At 33.3% G+C, this 24,478-nt stretch overlaps 1 protein-coding gene across 5 annotated transcripts in view; it reads right to left on the minus strand.

Annotated features, from left to right (window-relative positions):
- The window catches only part of LOC118185836 (uncharacterized), an 85,043-nt gene that overhangs the window by 39,778 nt on the left and 20,787 nt on the right, over window positions 1-24,478 (minus strand). For all 5 annotated transcript variants that reach the window (XR_004757667.2, XM_085823708.1, XM_035355756.2 and 2 more), the window contains exons 3-5: window positions 14,856-15,196; window positions 3,308-3,604; window positions 2,901-3,224 (exon numbers count right to left, since the gene is read on the minus strand). Coding sequence is in view for 4 of the 5 variants with exons in the window: in XM_035355756.2 (XP_035211647.1) it covers window positions 2,901-3,224; window positions 3,308-3,604; window positions 14,856-15,196 (962 nt within the window). In the remaining variant the exon portion in view is untranslated. The remainder of the gene's footprint in view (window positions 1-2,900; window positions 3,225-3,307; window positions 3,605-14,855; window positions 15,197-24,478) is intronic.

A 24,478-nucleotide genomic window follows, 5' to 3' on the forward strand; every position in this document is an offset into this window, starting at 1 on the left:
TTCATAATCTGCTGGCATTTTCTGTGCAATAGTTGTTTTTGTGCGCACTGATAAGCCTTGCCTTTTCATGAACCTGTAGCACCAGCACTCAGACCCTGAAAAGTTCTGATTCTCATGTTTTTCTGCAAATCCTTTGGCCTCATTGATTATCATTTTGGTTTAAACACTTATCCCAGATTTCCTCTTATCTATCACCCACGTTTTTACGGCATTTTCAAGTTCAGGCAAAATGAAGCTGCGCATCGAAGGTTATATTTTTGTTTTTTAGCAGTCTTCAGTTGATCTTCCTGAAGTCGCCAAGTACGTATTATTTTTTTGGTAAGTGGTGAATCGACATGCCTTGCTGCTTCTCTGTTTTCATGCACTTTGGCATAGTTTAACACTTCTAGTTTATACTGAATTGTATAGCGTAATCTCGTTTCCTGTAGTCATATTTTCCAGGGTATTTTTTTAAAACAAATAGTTTTAAGCACCGATACCTTTATACAGAGTAGCATCGACACGTGTGTCGGCTGAGTCAAAGAAAGTCTATGTAAAGAAGGAAAGGCTCCATAGACGTAATGGGACCATCGGACCTGTTCGAACTTCGACATCAGCTTCGAGCTTTGGTGCTTTTTGCCAACAGATATTTCACGCATGCGCAAAATAATTATGGCAGATGTAGAAAACGTTATGTGTGTCTAGACCTTTATCCGGGCTAAAAATAGAATTCAGTATTGAAAGTTAACCCATGTCCTTTACATATAAGACGCGGGTAACTTTTTTAGACCAAATTTAGGAAAAAAAAGCATCTTATATGCCGTCAAATACGATATCTTTCAACAGCTTATGTTTATAAAAGTTACTTTCTGTACATTTTTGTGTACTCTTGAAATAAAATAAATAAATAAACAGAAAGAAAAAAAGTGTAAATGTTTAAAACTCAACCCAACGAGCACACATTTTTAAATTGCATACAAAATTAAAAAAAGCTCCGTAATTTCCGGAAGAAACACCGCGGCGTTTACGTGTTTAAAACTTAAATTTTCAGCGGGTGCGGCGTTTCTACTCATGCGGCGTTTAGGTGCACTAAAAATAAAATATTTCCTATGATGGTCATTGTACATAGTTCGGATGGCCTTGTCATTGTGCATAGACTGGTGCTGTTCCCACACAAAAGACCACTCAGTTGCTTTTTGCGAACGTTATTTTGTTTACGTTCCTTCCCTTGAACGGACCTACATGCCTTATTCACCCTAAACGAGATCTCAGAACAATAACATTCTTCCCCCTTTCAAATCAACATTCTCATCAGTTTGAATAGTCTCTCTCTTCTGCCATTCGATGAATCTTCCAGGACCCATCCTCTTTCCACCCCTGCCTTTTCTGCAATTTTTTTCAAAGGCGGACATGACTCCACCTGCCTCGCAATAACGAACTCTGACATATTTCCCCTTCAGCATGAATGGATTTTTCTTGGCATTCTGCCAAATACAGATCCCATCAGTTAGGGTACAAGTACTTGTTGGATAGTTTTTAATTAGGGAGTGGAAAATTTTTGAAAATGTCTCTAAACGGCACAGAAGCTATACATTTCTTACCTTTAATTTATTTTTGAGTTATGGTTTCATTTCATGCATTTTTCTTAACTGGTATGTCATATATCAGGACTTAGGTTGAGTTTTTGCATCTATACGGCCCATGACGATGTCACGCGCAATTTAATCTATTGCGGCATTTCTGTGTAATTTTAATTTTTTTCCCGCCATTTTTCTCAAGTGCGGCGTTTATTCTGATGCGGCCTTTCTTCCGGAAATTACGGTATATATACTTCCTGAATAATTTTTTATCTATAAATAATTCATAAAATTATATACAATTATTCTTATTACTGTTAATGAAAGTGCATTATGTGTAATACAAGAACTATTAATCTTAAATTACATTACAGCTAACTCAGAAGTCAAACAAAAATCAGCGTTATATTTTCAAAATTTTTGCAGGACTAGTTTTGATGGTTTTTACCGAACCACCATCCTCAGCTGCAAAACGGCAAATGAGCAAGATAGGAAATAATGACTAGATAAGAAAGCCTGGACAGGAAATAAGCATGTGGCACCATCTGTTGATGAAACCAGAACTAAAATATAATTTCTTTATAATAATAAAGAAATTATGTTAAGAAATTATGTTGTTATGAACTAAAACATAATTTCTTTATTATAAAGAGTTCTGGTTTCATCAACATAGGGTGCCACTTGCTTATTCATGTCCAGGCTTTCTTATCTAGTCATTATTTCCTATCTTGCTCATTTGCAGCTGAGAATGGTGGTTCGATAAAAACCATCAAAACTAGTCCTGCGAAAATTTTGAAAATATAACGCTGATTTTTGTTGTTTGACTTCTGAATTAGTACTTATTCGGCGTGTTATTGTGTCTTAATTACATTACAGCTGTCAATCTGCTGGGCACTTCAAATAGATTTACTATTAATTCATTACATTTTAAGCAATAACAAAATTAATAATAAAAATAGAAGAATTTAACAACCTTTTTTATTATTATTTTTAATACTTCATTTTTCCATACAGAATATTTTGCCAAAGCAAAAATTTTAGTTTTGGTTTTGAAGAGGAGCTTGACTCATTTTAATTATGGCAAAGCATGTGAAGAATACCTATCTACGGCTTGGGATGCTTTTGTGAAGGAAATTCTAAGGTAAAGTGGCTGGTATTCATGTTATGCATAGGAAAAATAATAAAAATGCACATGCACTCAGCCTGTTCACCTGGAGTCGAATTTGTGTTAATCTACCAGTGTTCAATGACTTTAACACTCTGTATACGCATATATTCATGCAACAGATTTCATCTCAAATGTATATTTTTCACAAATCATTTTAGAACCTTTGCACAACTCACCTGCATGCTTATTTATTATAGTAACTTGTATGATTCCATATAAATCTGCAGCTTTAGAAATGATCTTTAAATTATTCTCTGTCACACCTTTTGAAGTTTTTCTTTCTTCTGAAAATACAGTAACCCACAAATGTCCTTTTTCTGAAGAATGAAGTATACAGTCATTCAGTATTATATGGTGCTGAACAGGAGAATGTAAATACAAAGTTACAGTCCAATATTGTAAAGCTTGGCCTTCATATGCATGCGAATTGCTGAACACATTTTCAGTAGTGATGATAACTATTTTTCCTAGTGCCCCAACAAGTAGCAGACTGCAACTACCTAAAAAAAAAAAATTCTGTAAGCAACTCGCTTGGAAATTAATGTATTTTTGTGCATGAAAAAAAGAATGCCAAGTAAATTACCTTTTATCTCTCCTAATTTCTCAAAGAAATGAATAGCTATGACAGGCTGTTTCATGTCACATAAAATTTGTAATTCAGTAATAGTCTTAAATTTTTGTTCATGAGAAGACCATGAACATACAGACCATAAAACTTTGCCAGACTGATAACCAAATAAAAAAACAGAATTAGATGATGATGAACAGTCAATACTAAACAAATGGTATAAAAATTTCTTTGTAGAAAGCTGAGATTCTTCACTGCTGCTATTATCAACATTTATAAGAGTTATCACTGGTTTGGGTATCTCTGTTGCATCTGAAAAAAAAGTGACACAGATAAAAATGAAATCAGAGATTTTTAAATTATATATTTTTTATAAAAATCACATAAAAGACAGTGATGATGTGAAATCATAGCAGAAATTTTCTTATCAAGATTGTTTAATCACTTCTGATTAGCTAAAAATGAAATGCATTGGGCTTAAATAAGATTACTGAAATGCTATGAAAAGCAATTATACTAATTAGCTAATGAATCATTGATCATATGTTGACATTTAAATAAAATAAAAGTGCTGAGACTCACTAAAGCAGGTGTTTATATCTAGAGAAAAAGATGTAGAAGACCTGAACTCAGTTTTCTCCAAAGAAAGTTTGCATTTTTTAAAAATTCAGTTATTTTTGTACTAAAACGGAATTTCTAAGTAATATTTTTTCAGCTCAGTATTATAATAAACATACAATGAAAATTCAGAATAGTGCTCAAATTGATCTGAAAATTTATTTGAAATTAAAATATTTTAAAGTAATGATTCATACATATACGTATTAAAAAATTATTCAAGTCTGGAATAATAATGAATGAATTTTTAGAAAAGTTAAATTTTGGAATGGTAATTTCACCAGAATTTTTTCTTTTCTTTGGGGAACCATGCACTCAAAAAGAAGCGCATCATATAGTAATGTTAGATTTTCAATCCAAGGAGAAAAAAAAAAAAAAAAAACTGATATTGATACTTCCTTATTACTCTTTATAGTCTTTATTTTTATTTACATAATTCAAAAATAGCACATCAGTCATTACTCAACAGCTCAGCCCTAGGAAAAATTACTTTAATAGACAGATTTTTCAAGGTGCAGCCATCCACTTTGTGGTTAAAAGCTCTTAATGCAAAATAAGGGATATATATGTTCAGCTAATAGAACATGATTTATAATTTCCTTACTTGCCAAAAAATTAGAATTTGCCGCACTTCTTTTAAAATGAAGTGAAAGACTGCTAAACGAAGAATATCAGTTTAAGACTTGCTGATGTTGCTTACAAAATGAGTAATTATAAGTGTCCTTGAAAATAATACATTTGAAACAACCTCACCAGCACCTCTTGGAAAAATAAGAAACTGATTTATTCATAGTTCAAGTTAATTTAAACATACATATTATTGAATTTGTTTGCTAATCAAAGCCAAAGCTTAGCATAGAGGAATTGAAGAAAAAAATGTCCACTACCTTAAACAAAGTGACTATAATTCTTTTATTATTATTACTATTTTACCTCTTTATTTTTAATATGTAGTAAATTTATTCATAAAAATTATTTTTAATGGAACAACCTGAAATACAATGTAACAAAACTTCACAAAGAATACATTTTTTTCCCCCTATTATTTTATACTATTTCTGCAAAATTTCCAGAGGGAATTTTTGCAGAAATTTATTAAATTGTTACTTAATTTGTTGTAATTTGTTCTATAGGGCTTTTCATATATATATTTTTTAAATATAAGGATGTTTACAAGGTAAACATTCTTCTTCTTCTTCAGTGGCTCGGTAGTTCAGGGTGGGTCCTGGCCTTCTTCAGAAGTCTTCTCCAGGTATCTGTTTTTGGCAACTGTTTTGCAGTTTTTAACCTTTCTTATTGGAAGTCTATTCCGAGATCTGGTTCCCATGGGCTTTGCTAGAAAGATTTTCTTACAACATAGATCTTCATGCATTTGGCCAGTTGACCAGCCCATTTAAATCTCTGAAACATTTTTCTACATTGGGTTGCCTGTAGATCTTGTATAGCTCTAAATTAGATCTTCTCCTCAATTCATCTACATGGACCCACCAGTAAGCAACGGAATCAGTGCAAGTCAGCACCCAAGTTTTCGATGCATAGGTCAGGACAGATCTTATAAAACTCTTGCATAGAAGTAAACTTGAGAAAGCTGGATTTTAAATAGCTCTTCAGGACATGAGAACATCTATTTGCAGCAGATACTCTTTTAAGTATTTCAGAAATTATATTACTCTTACAGTTCATCTCTGCTCCCAGATAAGTGAAACTGTAGACTTTTTCAAATCTATAGATACGAATTTCTAAATGACTAAGTCAGACTTTAAACAAGGCATATATTTTGTTTTATTTTCATTAACAGAAAGGTTCAATCTTTTTGCACTTTTTCCCAATGCCATGAATGTCTGTTTAAGAGCAGAAACAGTAGAGGCAACAATGCAAATATCATCTGCATAAAACAGCAATTTAATAGTCTTATTAAGATTATTTCCTCTAGTACTGATCCCAGAATCTCCAATAAATTTTTCAAGTGCACTATTAAACAGGTAGCACCCCAGTGCATTACCCCGTCTCGCTCCAAAGATATACGGTACATACTTTACACATATATATACGGTACATACTTTACAGTATTGATCTCAAGTGGCTGCATACAGGTCCCGAGAGAGCTGAGAAGCTATAGCCCCTCTGTTAGGCCTCGCTAAAATGGACAAATAGTGATCTTCTCTGGCCCGTCTTGGCTCTTGGACGACCTTGTCCAGGCTTTCTCTCGATGGATCCAGTATCCTGGAACTATTTTCATATGTTACAGAAGACGTTGGACATTAAATTAAACTCTCTGCATATCTGGACTTGCGATTAGCCTGCCTCTAGCCTCCCCACAATTCACCACCTCATTCCATCATCTAAACATTGGTGGTTACTCATTTTTAATGTTCCAATGTGAATTTAACCAATTGCTGCAAGATAACACCAAGAAATTTACCGAGGTGTGCAAGCAAACGCAATTCGTCTTATCCTCCACACGCTTGTAAAGTCTGTTTTTCAGCTGGCTCCGCCTAAACACCTGTGTACTCTTACGTATTTACCATACAAGATTTGTATTTTTATCTAGAAACAGTGGTTTTTCCTTCAGTTCAGTTATTTTCATGCAATTCGATAAAATATGCAAATTTTCTTAATTTATTTCACCAGTGTATATAGGATATTCATATATATATATATATATACAGTACAAAGTTCATAATCCGAACGTTCATTATCTGGAATGATCTATCATCCGGACCTCAAAACAACAAACTTTACGCACGCACATAGAGAATGCGCATACATTACGCATGCACGTATTGAAAGAAATGTTTAATAAAGTAATCAAAAAATAAATATTAAGCTTTTTTTTTAATTTGATACCCTTTAGATCATAATTGCTCTATATTTCTTAAATTACGGTTTCATATTTTTAATTGTATAATTTCTGCATGCCATCTTACCAGATTTAAATTGATGATCTATAATTCTGAAAAACCCCTAATCCAGAATCGCTGAAGTCCCAACGAGTCTGGGTTACAGACTTTGTACTGTATAAGATATTCCAGTATAATTACTACAGTCAAGCACATCTCCCTTTTTGTGTGTTAAACAGATGGTACTAAGTTTCCGTTCCATTGAGAGTGTCCCATAATCCCAGATGAGGCTGGCGACTTTGGAGAACATTTGAAAATTCATTAGCAACTAATTTCTTACCACGTTAATGCATGAAAGGCCAAGATAATTTCTTATTAAGTTAATGCCATTTTCTAACTCATAGCATTTAAGAATTCCATAGAAGAGTAGTGAATAAATAAAATGAAAAAGTCAAGAAATATTAGTAATAAAGCTTTTATCTTTTTTGAGAAATCCTTCTTTTTCAGACTCCATGTACACAGCAATTTGTTTTTACTTAAAAAAAAAATAAATAAAATAAAAAAATAAATAAATAAATAAATAAATCACAGGATTGCACAAACTTGACAATGTACAACTTTAGCATTGCATACCAGCCAGAACATATATATACGGTACATACTTTTTGGTGAAATGCTGCTTTGCCTCATTAATACTTTTTCGTGACTTTTCATTGAAGAGTGCAAATAATAAAAAAAGTACTCTTTTATTCTGAAATTTTTTCTAGCAAAATTTAAGATGAAAAGTATACTTCATCAACATTCCTAAGCATCTTACTAACATTTACTAATTAGATGCAATGCACGCATAGTTGTGAGAAAATCAGTAGTATATAGTATAAATTTAAAACTTTGGACTGAAACTTCTTATTTTTTAAAGATGCAAACTAACCTATAGTAAGAACATTGCTTTTATTAAGATCCCTTAAAGTTCTAAGGAATATGGACAAAATTACAGAGTTCAAGGTTATCCTTTGGTTGGCTAGGGTGGGGTCCCTAGCCAACCATAAAAGCACAAATAATAAAACACTTAGTTCTTAATAATTGACAGATATATCTCACAGCAAGGAACTAAATATGCAATCGATCAGGTAGTTACTAACAGGTAGCAGATCTAAAGCTGAATAATTTATTTCATACTTTCAATCTAATTAATAATTATATGTTATATGCAATTATAATAAGCAAGTAAAATAAGGTTATTTAATGATTTGCCCAGTAATACAGTGATTCTAAATTTCATGACAAAAAGTGACAGTTTTGAAAACTAATGAAATTAAAGAAATTACCTTAAAAATCTGTTAGCAGTCTATAAAAATTTTAAATTATTTTTAACTTTAAATAATAAAAATAAATTTGATAATTAATTAAACTTATACTCACTTCATTATTAGATGATTTTAGAGAAATAAGTCAACTGATCAATATAGACAAATATGCAAATACATTTTTTAGAACAAATCAATATCATATTCACTGTTTAATTTCTGTATGCCATCTTACCAGATTTAAATTGATGATCTATAATCTGGAAAAAACCCTAATCTGGAATCGCCGAAGTCCCGACGAGTCCAGATTACGGACTTTGTATTGTGCTACTAAATTTGTCAGGATAAACACTGTGATCCCTGACTTGCTAAAATCTTCTCTTCTTGGGAAAAATCTCACCACAATACTTCTGAAAGTATTTGAGGTTCATAAAATACTCAAATACTATTAAGAGTTTGATAATGTAATTAGTTTTTGGAAAAAATAGTTCTTAAAATAAAACACACATGAGAATTATTGAGGGCTTGTAGAGGCATTTTGAAATTTTGCTTTTATAAATAATCAAGTAGGGTTTTCATCTATGCAAGTAATAAGGTTTTCTACATTTCATGCTCATGTATTAAAAAGTATCTCACAGCTCTTTATTGTTTTATTTATTTATTTTGTTATATACAAGTCATCATTACTTTAAAAGGTTTTTCGTGTATTTATAAATAATCCTAAAGCACTCCCAGATTATATTCTGGAAAAAATCAAAATTAAAAACAGAGTGAGGAAGCAATGAAAACTAACAAGAGACCCAAATATGAAAAAACCCTAAATAAACTTGTGAAAGAAATATACAAACTTATTACAGGGCATACCTACGAAAAGTGGAATTACCTGATGAAAAATATGACTGAATACCAACACAATCTCGAAAATTGCAAAATCCATCAGAAATGAAGACACAAATCAAATTGACCCTCTAATAACAATCAAATTGCTCAATCAGAAGAAGGAATTGCTAATCCAGACATTGGCAACCTATGGCATGCAGTACAATTTTCAGTGACACTCTACAAAGTTATCATATAAAGATATATCACCCTGTCTCTCCTCTCTGCACCAGTCCACCCCCACCCCAAGCCTCATGCATTTTCTCACCTTATGTTTGGTTCATCGCACAGATGCACGAATATTGAGTATGATTTTAATTGATGCACGATGTGCACTATATGTTACGTTTAACTTTATGACATATTCTTGGTTTTATTGTGAAAACTTACACTTTGCTTGTTTAACTTTTTGAAATCCAGACCCTTCGCTAACCTGTATCCTCAAAATACCGGACCGCCCAAAATAGTTTTCCAGTTTCACAGCAATTTCCTCCCCTCCCCATCCATTAATGCAGAAAATAGGTGTGAAGATTTCCAATGACATCTTTTGTACTTTCTAACAAATATTCCATTAGCTTTTGACCCCGTTCTTTATCAAACTATTCTGAATGTCAGACCAATAAGCCTTTTCAATATGATCACGACTGAGATTTTGTTTATTTCCATTATTTTTATAGGAAGGAATAAATTGTTTAAAATAAATATACCTTAATACTATACCTTAAATTTTTAAACTGCTCTTTTATTAATTAAGACACAATAACACGCCGAATAAATACTCAGAAGTCAAACAACAAAAAACAGCGTTATACCTACAAAATTTTCACAGGACTAGTTTCGATGGTTTTACCGAACCATCATCTTCAGCTGCAAAACCGCAAATGAACAAGATAGGAAATAATGATTAGATAATCATTATTAGATATCTAATCATTATTTCCTATCTTGTTATCATTATTAGATATCTAATCATTATTTCCTATCTTGTTCATTTGCGGTTTTGCAGCTGAAGATGATGGTTCGGTAAAACCATCGAAACTAGTCCTGTGAAAATTTTGTAGGTATAACGCTGATTTTTGTTGTTTGACTTCTGAGTGCTCTTTTATTGTTGTTTAAAACTTAAAAGCTCACTGTACCACAAAAGAATCAACAACGAAATGTCACGATCAACAAAAACATAATAAAACCTCTTAGGACAAGCTGCCTGCAGTAAACTGATACAATGCATTTGGGGAAATTGCACCTGCTACTGCATACCTTAGGAGGAGGGAAGAAAACAAGATTACAATCTCGGCCATTTTCGGGTGGTTCTGGTTGTTTCAATGTAGAGCTGTGTCGGGAGGATTGGATGTGAAGGAGTTAATTATTGTCACAATTCATACCTTCATATTTAATTAAATGCCCACTAAAAAAAAAAGAGAGCCTGATGTTCCCAGTTTTCAAGACTCTAGGACGATTGAATATATATCTGTATATAAAAAGAATAGTATTTTATGTATGTCATGTTGCAAAGCTTTGTATGTTGTACATTAAGTATACAAAGACATTTTCAAACTAAACATCAGTCCATATTTCAGAATTCTGAAGGGAAATTTGAAGTTATAAAAAGAGTTGTTTCTGGATATAAGAAACAAGTTACACTTTTTGTCAAACAATTGGAACCATACCTAAAGTGACAAATATAGTTTCGTAATTGCTCACTGTGTAGTTGCCAAAAGCAAAACTTTCATAGATGGCAAATATATTAAAAGACACATTTAAAAAAGTGTTGGAATATTGTTCATTAATTTACCAAATCTACAGACAATATTACACTAAATTCAAGAAATATCTGACCACTGAAAGACAAATAACTGAAATAGCAGAAAGTGCAACAACAAAACAGAATTCTGGATTTCAAGAAACTGTTGCATTTAGCGTTGCTCTTGATGAAAATAATGAAGTGAACGATGTTGTGTGCCTTGTTTGTTATTATGCTGTAATTGTAAATTGTTTATTTTTTAATTTAAAAAATATGTTTAAAAGATGCATAATACATAATATATGTATAACTTAAATTTTTTACTTATACTGACAGAATATTAATACAATACAAAGTTCGAAATCTGGACGTCCATTATCTGGAATGATCTAAAATCTGCACCTCAAACCACCAACAAAGTTTTTCTCGTAGGTGTTACGTATTCGTATTTGATCCCCCCCCCTCTGCGCATAATAAAATATCTGGAGATTTCCGATTCTTAATTTCCCTTTGACACTAAATAAAATATCTTGTTATTGAAGAAACATTCATTTTAGCATAAATTTGTACGATCAGTAATTTGGCTCTCTTGCTGCGTATCTCCTTGGCACACATCTCAAACCGAAACATTCCACATAGACACATCGTTGATCTGATGTCAACATAGCGAATCATTATTTATTATACTTTCCTTTCATCACCACATGTTTATCAAAACATGAAAAACTTGAGTAATGACTCATGTAGCGATGCCTAAACAATTTTTTATGTTAGTAATTGAATAATAAAGGAGTATGGTCACCTTTTATGTTGACATTACGCTTGGTGATGATTACGGATTTAAGTTAAATGCCCTAAAATGTGTTGATGAGGAAAAACTTACCAAAAATTTCTTTCTATATGCTAAAAATAGATTTTGTTGATGATACTCATAGACCCAAAGATTACATTTAGGGCTATTTGAATTAAGAATAACTGATTTGTTATTCACATAAACCCATAACCAGCACCAGGGCTCATATGGCCGCATCGATTCGCAGAATTTAGGACCCACAGACACTGCATCAGGCGGTAAGTTATCTAGGGCCAGCCCTCAATAAGTATATGTGGGAATTTATTTATTCAAAACTCTGATAAGCCTAAAGCGTATACAAGAAATAAACATAAGTATAATAAATAACTAAACTAATACAATTCAGGCTTAACTGTCTCAGTGCACGATAGAAGCATAATAAAATTTAAGGAAACAACTTGTTGTTAGTCGCCAAGCTCATGATGCATAGCCAAATATGTATAGTGAAGGACAGCTAAATTTGATGATGATAGCTGCAAATTTTAAAGGTTTTCGGATATCGCAAAACAAAGGTGAAATTTTCCAAATAACAGATTTTGTAAAGAAATGTGGAGAAGCAGTAATAAATGAAGACTATATAAAAGAAGTTTTTCATTGTGATGACAATGCTCCTCAATCACCAATCAATGAATGGCGAAATCTAGATGGTTCTAGATCCACAGCTGCTGATAGTGAAGAAAGTGACAGAGAAGTTACTGAAAACGAGAAAATTTTGATTGACAAGTTAGTCAGAATTCTTGAAACAGCAGTTACAGGACTTCAGCAATGTAACTAAACAAGAGATATGTCTGTCTACAGAATTAATGAGAAAGTATTAACATAAAAATTGAAGCAACTTAAACAACTTACATTGAAAGTTTATTAAGTTACTGAAATGTTTAATAAGGTAAACAAATAAATATTAAGCTTTTTTTTTTTTTGTAAATTTTAATACTCTTTAGATCATAAATACTTCATCATTTCATAAATTATGATATCATGTTTTTAATTTTATAATTTCAACATGTCATCTTACTGGATTTAAACTGATGATCTAATATCCGGAAAAATCCCAAATCCAGAATCGCCGAAGACCCGACGAGTACGGATTTCAGACTTTGTACTGTATTTCATTTTGTTTATCTTATATTAATAAATACCTTTAAATGATGCATAATTAATATATAATAAAACTGTAAATTTGTATTCTTGAGCTCTATTCCCTAAATCTACATGCATTGTTGCGAGAGTCGAATTGTTTCAAATATTTCTCACTGTGTGGCACCCTGAATCCTATTGGTAGATTGGTTTGACACACCACAGCTATAAAGTTGCCGATTCCTGTGCTAATCTACTTGCTGAAATCTTAGAAGAAACTTTCACCCAAATCCCAGCACCAATATTGAACACCTCCAACACGTCATAGAAGAAAATTCGCAGACAAAATTGACAATTATGTTATAAATTATCCTCCCCGAGAGAAACCAGAGAAATTATCTGCAAGCTCATAGGAAAGTGAATGGGTTTGATGAAATTTCAAACAAATTCATTAAAGAACTTCCTAGAAAATGTAACATCTTTACCAACAATATTATCAATGCTTGCATTCGCAACCTTTGCTTTTCCCACCAATGGAAGCAGGCTGATATTGTGCACGTTAGTGTGCATAAAAGCATGCTTTCCAGAACTGAGAAAAGATTTTAAAAATCCTTCCAACTATAGTCCAATAAGCCTACTATCGTGCTTAGGAAAAATATTTGAATGTGTACTCCTAAATGGAATCATTAATTTTATCTCAAGCAATAACATCATAAAAAAATCAATTTGGTTTCTGCAGAGAACATAATACTATCATGCAAATTCTAACTGCCATTGAAATAACAGCTGATGTTTTTACTAAGAAGACAGCAACTGTTGCATGCTTCTTAGGTGTTGAAAATGGTTTTGATAAAATTTGGCAGCAAGGTCTCCTATATAAATAAAACAGAATGCATTTTCCTATCAATATCATCAAATTAATCAAATCATACCTATATAATAGGGCATTCCAAGTTAAAATTGGGAATACTCTCTCCAGAAGAAAAATAATTTCTGTTGGAGTTCCACAAGACCCAGTCCTTGCAGCTATACTTTTTAATTTATATATCAATGACATACCTGAACTGCTCAACAGCAAAATCTGCTAATGACATTGTTATACTGGCACTCTCTAGAAATCCACAACTTGCAGTTGTTCACCTCCAGTATCAATATTGTAGCTTTTTGATGCAATCTTTGGAGGATTAAATTAAATGCTAAATGTTGCACAATATTTTTTAGACGATACAAGAAATTCCATACTGTCAATATTGAAATCAAAATTAATGAGCAAAAAATACCTGTTGTTACTTCTACCAAATATCTTGGTGTTATCTTAGATTAAGAATTAAAATTTAAAGAACATGTGGACTATGTTCTCAACAAAACAAATAAAGCCTATATGGCAATCTAAGCAGTCTCTGTCTGGAAGACTGCCCCCAAAAGTCACAGAATGAAAGTTGTTGTTCTACAAAACAAAATATTAAGGGCCATCACCAATGCACCATGATTTGTCAGAAACCAACAAATTCATGACAATTTAAAAATCGAACATGTAGTGGACCATATTTTGATTACTTCTCACAATTTCTTTGAAAAGATTCGAAATTCAAGCTATGATCATATTAAAAACCATGCCAACTACGACCCAACTATTGAGCATCCCTTTAAAAGGCCAAGAGCAATTCAATATAACAGCAAATACTGATTTACTATGAACTCTTCAGTTTAAATTACTTCACCTCAACAGATAGAGCCACATGATTAAACGTTTTCTCCCACTGAGTTTTGTTTACTCATCATTCTGCATAGTTAGTGCCTAACATGTAACTACTGTTTCGTGTTATCTTCATTTCACACTGTATTAAGTGTCAAAAGACTCTCAAGCTTTTTTTGATTTATATTTACAGTTTCCTCATTTTGCAAACTAAACTGTAATTTACTTGGCCTAGAGACACAGACAAATTAAATCCTTAAAGGTTGAACGCTTGAAGCATAAACAAGTAAGGTTTTTCAATTTTAATAAATTATCTAAAATTTAATACATTGCATTTTTCAACTTCATTTAAAAGAACGCTTGCAAAAATCACAGCAAAAGGGATTACTTAATATTAAATATAATTAAAATGGATTGTGAATAAAATAGTTTATGAAATGTCAGCTATTGGAAAATTTATTCATCAAGCTAATTAACATTTTCCAGCTGAATGATATTGGTAAACATGAAATAACTAATTATTTACAAATTTAACACAAAAGATCAAGTTACCTTGTGCAGCAGCAGCAGAAAAAAGCTCTTCATTAAAATGCAATGGTATTTTTAAAATAGGCACAGACTTAAATTTTAATAATTTTAATGAATCAGTATGATAAACTGGTACCAAGAGTTCCAAGTCCCAGGACTTAACTTCCAAATTCTTGTAGCAGAAGATTACACTATTGTCTATTAAATTATATTTCAGAGTAAAACTCTCTTTATGTATTGCAAATTTTTCCACATCAGGAATTTTTATAAAACATTCAAAATTATCTTTCACAAATTCATCATTACAGTCAATGACCATCAAATTATCCTCTCCTGAACTGACTTCGTTAAACTTCAAGACATTTCTGTGTAAGAGGGAAGAAAAAAGAAATATTCAGTACTTTTAAAAATTGTAAATAAAAAAATTAGCAATAAGTAAAAATACATAAAATTAAAAATGTTTTAGCTTTATTGACTGAAAATCAAGTCTTATAAAATCATACCTATTAATTTTCTCATAAACTGATCTTAACTTTTTTTTCATTATTTGGTGCACAAATCTTAATGGTAAATAATGCACAGATTTCAGTGCAATTTGGAGAAAACTTAAAATTAATTGTAAATTTAAGCGACGGATTTTAGTAAACTATTATACAAAAGTAATGAAAATTATACTTCAGAATTCATATCTCTATCAAAGGTAAATTTTACCAAAATGTATATTTGCTAAATCAGCCAATAAAATTTAAAAAATAATAGTTTTAAATAAGAGAAATAAGATTAGTGATATTTGTTCAAGTTACCAGATCATGTAAAATGCAAAATTTTTATATTTCAAATTTTATTATGTGAAAAATAACTTTTTAATAATTTTTAATATTAAATGGTATTTTATTATAAATAACTTCATTATAAAATAACATTCAATAAAATACCTTTCTAACAATGAAATATTTTTAGTTATTAGCTCATAACTTTGATTATGAATAAAATAAGGGCTTTAAATTTTATAATTTTAATTACATTATAATAATATGTTATAATTAAATGATCAGATTTATGCTATGATAATAAAAACAAAAGAGGGAAAAATGGTTTTCAAAGCATTTTCTTAACATATTTAAAGAATCAATAGATATCAAGCATAGGAAAATAAATTCAGCTTTTAAATCATTGATTCAGTCAATCTTTATCATTTACTGAAGTCAGCATTATAGAAAATTTAAAAAGAAAGATGATCACAAAAATAGCTCAGATATACATTAAATCTAATAATATAAGAATAGCGAAAACATATATTATTCTACTTTTACTCTCCTCTTAAGATAAATAGAGCAATCAGGCATGCAAATAACATAAGAACAATGCTTCACTAGTAGTACAAGTTATGTAAATGTTTTTGGCATGTAGTATGCTTTTCTCCATTTACATCAGATATTATAATACATGTGAGATCCAGAGTCCACCAACAACCAAGTGGTAAAGTGGCTGAACACTGGTAATTTGACCCACATTTGATTCCAGGCGAATGAATTGGCTGCATGGGCATTTTCACAATATTTTCTGGATTTAAAATTGAAACACAGATTTCACTGTTTTGTTAATTTATTGATGATTAGCAGCTTCGCTGCCAGCCTTCGTCTGGCTTTGTCCAAACCACTTAAAATTAGTGGAATCCGGACTTGTGGAAACTGTTGATATTCGCAACAAATTCAAGGAAGATATTACCTCAATCCAAGGAAAATGTGAAACTTATCTTTCAAGTATAGACCACCCAGAAGCGTGTCTATTCCGAAAACGCAAAAAAACGTTTCCTGTTCTTCCCCTCCCTAACATTGAAGAACCCTGTGAGCCTACGGATGCTGTTAAGGAAAACGAGTTCACTACACCGAAGAAGATTGCACGCCTCAAGAGCCCTGAACCTGTCTCGCAGCCGGAGATAAGCAACCAATTTAATGCTCTAGTGAGCGAAGAAAACATGGATACGAATACTACTGATAATACTGAAAAACCTACTCCTACTAATAGCCTGAGCAACGTCCCCCACGTTATGATAAATACCAAGGATGAGCACCACCAAATTCTCACGGACATTAGTGAAAACACTGAAGCCAAGTTTATAGGCAAATTCCACTTTGATTGTCGTCGTGTTATTCCTGAAACATTGCAAGCTTACAACTTCATTGTGAACTTTTTAAATCAACGTTGCATTGGATTCTTCCTGGTGAAACACAAAAATGACAGACCCAGAAAAATTGTGATCAAAGGACTGCCTGTTAATACTGATGTTGACAAAATTAAGCAAGCCCTGTCGGATTTGAACTTTCAGGTGCATAAAATTGCACGGCTCAGAAATTTTCGTACCAAAGCCCCCCTGCCTATTTTCCAAGTGCAACTGCGTCATACTCTGAATATGGATGAAGTCTACGATATCCAGCGACTCCTTCGATTTGCCGTGTAGGTTGAGAAGTATAAACCAAGATTCTCTGTGTATCAATGTTAAAACTGCCAAAAAATTGGACATTCATCTGATAGCTGCAAACTCCCCCCCCCCCCCAAATGTGTGAAATGTGCTAAAAACCACATCTCTGCGGAGTGTGATCTTAAGAAGACTGACGAACCCACCTGCAGTAACTGTTCAAAAAACCATATTAGTTCCTATCGTGGTTGTGAGTATTTTCTGAAATTTACAAAAAATCCTAGTCCTTCGCATGCAAGACCAGGTGTGAGTTATGCTGATGCGGCTAAATCACAAATTACCCCTGTGCTACAAACTCATAATGATACTGATACTACCCAGTCCCAACAGATGCAAGACATCGGCCACCCCGTGAAAGAAAGTGATTTTAAACCTATGCTGGACTTTATGAACGTTTTCAAGCAGATACAAGAAATTTTTAGTGACAACTGCATTAGAAAGTTTGTTACAGCTTTCAGAGAAAACCATCAACATCTTCAAGCCGCCCCTAGCAACTCTGAGAAAATTCTAATTCTGATGAACATTTTTCAATTAGCAAGTGATTAAACTTTCACCGTACATCTCATTTTTCTCCATGATCTCGAAGCCTTACTGCGGCGTTAGCGCCGAAAAGTTAAGCAGCAGGTAGCCGGGACAGGACTTGGGTGGGTGACCACCTGAGAACTTGCTCCACCCACCTTGCTCTCTATTCGTCCTTTCCGGAGTACTGCAGCTACTGTTTGGCAGATAACTTGTCCTCGGCGACTTACTTCCAGAAACTTTACTTCAACTATGTATTACTGCTTGGGCACATTATTTTTCCCAGCCCATCCTACATCTTTTGTTTTGTTTCCTTTGCCATGTTTTGTTTTCTCCTATTTCAGGAACTACTAATGCTATGGTGAATCAGAAGCTCGAAAATCGCCCTCACATGTTATTCAGGGATAGCGCATCCGCACGGGGGCCCATTTATTGCGAACTGCATTCGCCTGAGTCGTCTGGCTTTTAAATGTATCGGAAAAATGGCTGAAGGGAACACCAAACATTAAATTTAAAAACTGCGTAGAATTTTACTCTGCAAAACAACTTCATAAAAAAAAAGTTATTACGTATAACAAAATTACAATGAAATAAGCAATATCCCTTAATACAAATACAGTCAAAAGTCTTTAATCCGGACTCATCGGGACTTCGGCGATTCCGGATTATCGAATTTTTTGGATTATAGATCACCAGTTTAAATCTAGTAAGATGGCATGCAGAAATTATAAAATTAAAAATATGAAACCATAATTTATAAAATAATGAGCAATTATGATCTAAAGGGTATCAAAATTTACAAAAAAAGAAGCTTAATATTTATTTGCTTACTTTATTAAACATTTCTTTCAACGCGCGCATACCTTACGCAGAGCCGAAATTAGAAAACTGCAACCAGAAAACTATTTGATTTGTATTCGTAGTATTTATAATGACGAGGAATTTGATTTAAATCATATCAAAGACGGAGTACATCGAGATTAAATACTACATTTATTGAGGAATTATAAGCCGAATAAAATAAAAACATCTGCCCTGAAGATAACGATAGTGCTGACAGATCAACTTCCAGTTCATTGTGCACTGCGACACCCCCCCCCCCCCGCGCAGAGCAGCGTGAAATTAATAAACAGATTTCGGAATGGTTAGATAAACAAAGGATATGCCTTTATCCATTTTTTGTAGCAATTCATTTTTTGTTTGATGGACATCGAAACATACTTTCATTTTCTAGATCCTTTGGGAGCTCCAGGATCAGAAATTCTATTTGACATAATCAGTGGAGTAGCTCAAGGCAGTGTTTTAGGACTGAAGCTTTTTACAATATTCATAAATGATATGCCTCTACCTTTTCATTCTAATATACTCAAATATGCCGATGACACAGTCATCCTCACCAATTCACGAAGTCCAAATAATGCTTTAGAGAAACTTCAGCTCCAAGTCAACATTATTAATAAATTTTGTCAAGACTGGAAAATCAAACTAAATACTGACAAATGCTGCGTAGTTCTCTTTCGCAGATACAGAAAAAATATCCCAGTGAATATAAATATCCGACTTAATAACCAAGATATTCCTGTTGCCAACTCCTATAAATACTTAGGTGTCTATATGGACAAAACCCTAAATTTCAAAGATCATATTCAATATGTTACAAATAAGGCTAACGCTGCTTTCATTGCTCTCTACTCATTAATTGGAAGAAACTCTAAGTTAAACCTCCGTACCAAGAAAAATATCTACATCTCACTTATTCGCCCAATAATGCTCTATGCAGTTCCAGCCTGGGCTACTGCCCGAAAAATAGACAGACAAAAATTAAATGTACTTCAAAACAAAATCTTACGTAGCATAGTGAACGCACCCTGGTTCGTGCGAAATTCTCCAATTCACAAAGACCTGGATATCAACCCAATTCACGACCAAATCCTAATTTTTGCACACAACTTCTTTGAAGATATGAGAAATTCTCCCTATGAAGCTATTAAATCGCTTACAGACTATGACCCTACTATTGAGAACGTAGTGAAAAGACCTCGAACGATCCACCACAATTCTAAGTGGTGGTAGTGTATATAATGTAAAAAAAAAAAAAAAAAAAAAAAAAAAAAAATTTACTATTCCTTTGCAGTTACTATTCAAGAAAGATGAACTTTGCAAAATTAGGACTTTATTTTTCATCGATGAATTCTTCGTTTTACTACTTATTTAACCAAGATTTTTACTTTTACTTTTTATTTTTACTATTTCGTATCGTGTGTTTTAAAATCAAAGTTTGTGGTAACACCAAGTGCTTACTCTCACTCATTAGCCCTAGTGAGCTACATGACCTCATTTTCGCCTTTTACAGTTTCCTATTCATTTAATAATTATATCGCAAGTTTAGAAGATTTTCAAGTGTAAGAGACAGAGGACTCTTAAATTCACAACTAGATGTTGCTTTTACTATGTTCAAACTTTATTTATTGCCAAAAACTACAAAAACTTCATTTTTCGAACTCTGACTCCTCGACCAATCTAAATGCCGGACGCTGATCACGTGTTTCTGCTCTTCTTGACTCAGAAGCTTAGACTTTCATTTCGCTTCTTGCCACCATTTACGTATATAATCACCCGTGCGATACCATGATATGCAATTTAGCAAAACTTATTTTATGAGTTCTCTCATTTATTCATCTCGCCTTCGGGCGCAGTGTATTTTTAAATACACCTCTTAAATTTTTAACTTTATGGCCTATGGTAAAATGATAATATACTGGTAAGAGCTCCTAGTAGCTAAAGCCAGCAGTAAAGATATGATCCAAGATCCAAACCCTCCTTCCAGTTCTCCTTCTTCTAGTTCCTGCTTTCCTGGCACTTGAGTGAGCCCCCTTCAGAAGGATGCATGCAGTCTGGTGAATAAAGTGCCTTGGTTTCGGTTTGCGGGATGGCTGTTCCTGAATAAATTCCTTGGTTCCAGAGGCTACCATGTGAGTGACTGCCGTGGGCAGCATCCATGTTCTTCAATAAAGGCGGCATTTAAAATACGTGAGCGGCGATTCCTCGTGCAAACGGAGTTAGGCTGCTTTTAAGTGCTTTCAAGAACTTCATTTAAATTTTCAGGTGTTTTCTCAACCATTGATCATGGACGTTTTGAACGTGTAGCCAACTTCATTTTTTAGGCTGCATAATTAATGTTTAGGACATTTTTGTTTGTATTGAATGCCAGTGTTTTCGAGGCCAGGTAAAAATATTATTTGATGAATGATGGTCATATTATATTTTTCCTAAGACTCATATTGTTGAAATTTATTTTCTGTGTTTTTATTCTTTATTATATTGTTAATAAATTGATTAAGTTCAAAACTTTTTATTGTCTTCAATGTCTGCACAACATGGTAGCTCAAGGAGCTTTTATTGCTACTACTGCTAAATGTTTAATTTTATAAACTTTAAACTTTGCTTTAGCATCATTTTGGTTATGGGCCACCAGCTCCTGAGTTATTTTTAGTGCAGACTTTTGAAGTTTAAAGTTGATTTAGGACTTAAGAGATTGGAGGGCGGTTTTTTGTTAAAATTCAAATATGGCTACTGTTAGTGTCATGCATAATATTGCTAAACTTGATGCATGTAATTATTTTACATGGTCCAAAGATATGAAGTTTGTCTTGAATGAAAAAAATGCATGGCTTTTGGTTAAAGGTATTGAAAAATGTCCTGATTTAAATGATGTTAAGGGTATTACAAAAGAAATTATAGCCGACTATCAAAATAGAAGTCGACTGGCATTATCGTTAATTTATATGAATGTAAGCCCTGAATATAGAAACTTGATATGTGAAATTGATGACCCGGTAGTGGCATGGAATACGCTTGCCAAATACTTCCAGCCAGATTATCGGTCAAGACTTATGTCCCTGTTTTCAGAGTTCTTAAATTGTAAAATTAAGCCAAATGAAAGTATTAATTTCTTTTCTTCTAGATTGAAACGTGTAACTGAACAGTTAGCTGATATTAATCAGGCTGTAAGAGACTTATATATGTTTCCAGTTTCTTAGGTTCCTTCCAGATAAATTTGATCAAGTAGTTCAGAATGTTTTGAGGTGGCCAGATGAAAAGTTCATTTTTAAAAATGTTGAACTTGAAATACTAGCAAAGGAAACGCGTCTTAATTTAAGAGAGATAGATAGGGAAAATTCCAATAAGACTATAGAAGTCCAAAGTACTAACTGTGAACACAAATTTAAGCAGATTAAAGGGCTCAAGTGTTATAAATGTGGCCATCTAGGTCATATTCAAAAATACTGTAGAATGAAAGGTAATTTTTCCAGATCACCCTCACCTGCTTCTTCTGTTTCCTCAGATGTATCTAGTAGTAATAAAGCATCTCCTAAGTGTAAGAACAAACCCAAGTTGAGTAAAGGTAAAAATTATTCCCATGCACAGTCCCATTTTATAGCTCAAGCTAATGTTAACAATTTGGAGGAAAACGATGATAGTTGGATTTTTGATACTGCAGCATCTCATCCTTTTTGTAAAAATCGTGAATTGTTTGATACTTTTTCTCCTGTGAAAAATGAGAATATGCTAGTAGCTATTGATGGGGTAACTTTTCCAATTCATGGGAAGGGTACTGTTAAAATGAAATTTGGGGATACGGTTATTTTGCTTAAAGATGTGTTATACTCACCTGAACTGAGACGAAATTTAATATCTGGACCTAGGGTGGATATCAATGGAGCAAGATTTTATAGTAAAAATGGGCAAATTAAAGTTACTGATGATGAAAATGAAACTTTGTACAAAGCTAAGTTGATAGGAAGTAACTATCATGTATTCCCTAAAATAATCAAAAAGGGGGACAAATCTGTAAAATTTGAGGCATCCACAGTTCAGCATAACAATAGTGAATTATGGCATGGTCGATTTGGTCATATAAATTATGGTGCTATTGTCAGGACTAGTAAGAGACATTCAGTTCGAGGTCTTCCTGTGTTAAAGCACTCACCTAGTTTGTTTTGTGAACATTGCCAAATCAATAAACAAAGACGAATCTCCTATAGACCCTTAGAAGGTATTCAAGTAAAGAGGCCGCTTGAAAGGGTTTTCTCTGATGTATGGGGACCTATTAACATTCCAGAAAGAAATAGTGAACGTTATTTCGTTTCCTTTATTGACGAATATTCTCATTATCTGGTAGTGTACCCCATTGTGGAGAAAAGTCAGGTGTTTGAAGTATTTGAAAGGCATATAGCATGTGCGGAAAGATCTTTGAACCTTAAGTTGAAATACTTTAGGACTGACAATGGGCGAGAATATGATAATGATCAATTCAGGTCATATTGTAATAAAAATGGTGTAAAGCACGAATTTACAGATGTATATACTCCAGAACAGAATGGAGTTTGTGAGAGATTTAATCAGACAGCTCTCAATAATGTACGTGCAATCTTGCATGATAGTGGACTGAGTACTGAATTTTGGTCAGATGCAGTAATGTATTTTGCATATTCATTTAATAGAATTTGTCATAAGGGCCAAGATAGAACCCCATTCGAATTGTACACTAAGCGGAAACCATCAGTCCGTCACCTTAAGGCATTTGGAACGATTGCCTATGTGGGAATTCCAAAGGCTAAAAGGAATTCTAAGCTTGATCCAAAGGCAACGAAGGGCCGATTGATTGGGTACAGTGTACGAACAAAAGGGTACAAGATTTGGTTGGAAAATGAGGAAAAGGTAGTAGAAACCCTAAATGCTACTTTTAAAGAGTCAATTGGAATGCAGAAAAGTGGCAGTGGAGCTGTACTGGGCACCCTTTCTGATTTGGAATCTGAAGAAAGGGTAGAGTTCCAATCTACTGACACTCCAGTTGGCTATTTTCCTGAAATAGAGGAAAGAACCGATACCAATGTACCTTCTACAATTGGCACTGACACTCAATCTACATTGAGACAAGTAACTTGGCTTTGTAAACCTGTTCCAAGGCCAGACGGCACTCGTACGGATGTGTATTATTTTGAGAGGGGGTGTAATCAAAGACTACGATCGCCAAATGATGCAGAAAGGTATTGCACTGAACATAATATTCAGTATGATCCTACATTGCTTGATTTCAAGATAAGCAATACTTATAGTGGTGAAATCGACCCAACTGGCACTCCTTCAACATCATATACCCGAGATAGCTGACTAGAGGTTTCAATTCCAAACACTTATAACCAGGCAATGAAATCCACAGAAAAGCTTAAATGGATAGAGGCAATGGAAGAGGAAATGGCCAACATGCGAAAGCATAAGGTATGGCATCTTGTTCCACTTCCTAAAGACAAGACTCCACTAGGTTGCAGGTGGATTTTCAACATCAAACGTGACGAATTTGGAAACATTGTTCGTTTTAAAGCTCGTTTAGTGGCTCAGGGTTATTGGCAAATTAAATACGATACCTATGATGAAACCTACTCGCCTGTAGTCAATTTTTCAGTAATAAGGCTCTTTTTCTCCCTTTTAGTTGCACACCTTGGATGGGCAAATATACAATGCGACGTAAAAAGTGCCTATCTCTACGCTTCTTTATCAGAGGAAATTTACATGTCCCAACCTCAGGGTTTTGTAGAGCGAGATAAAGAAACTTTTGTATGTCGTTTAGATAGAGCCTTGTATAGTT

This window comes from Stegodyphus dumicola, chromosome 9 (genome assembly GCF_044657685.1).
Source record: "Stegodyphus dumicola isolate Sdum_Otavi_A_Nest chromosome 9, ASM4465768v1".
NCBI lineage: Eukaryota > Metazoa > Arthropoda > Arachnida > Araneae > Eresidae > Stegodyphus > Stegodyphus dumicola.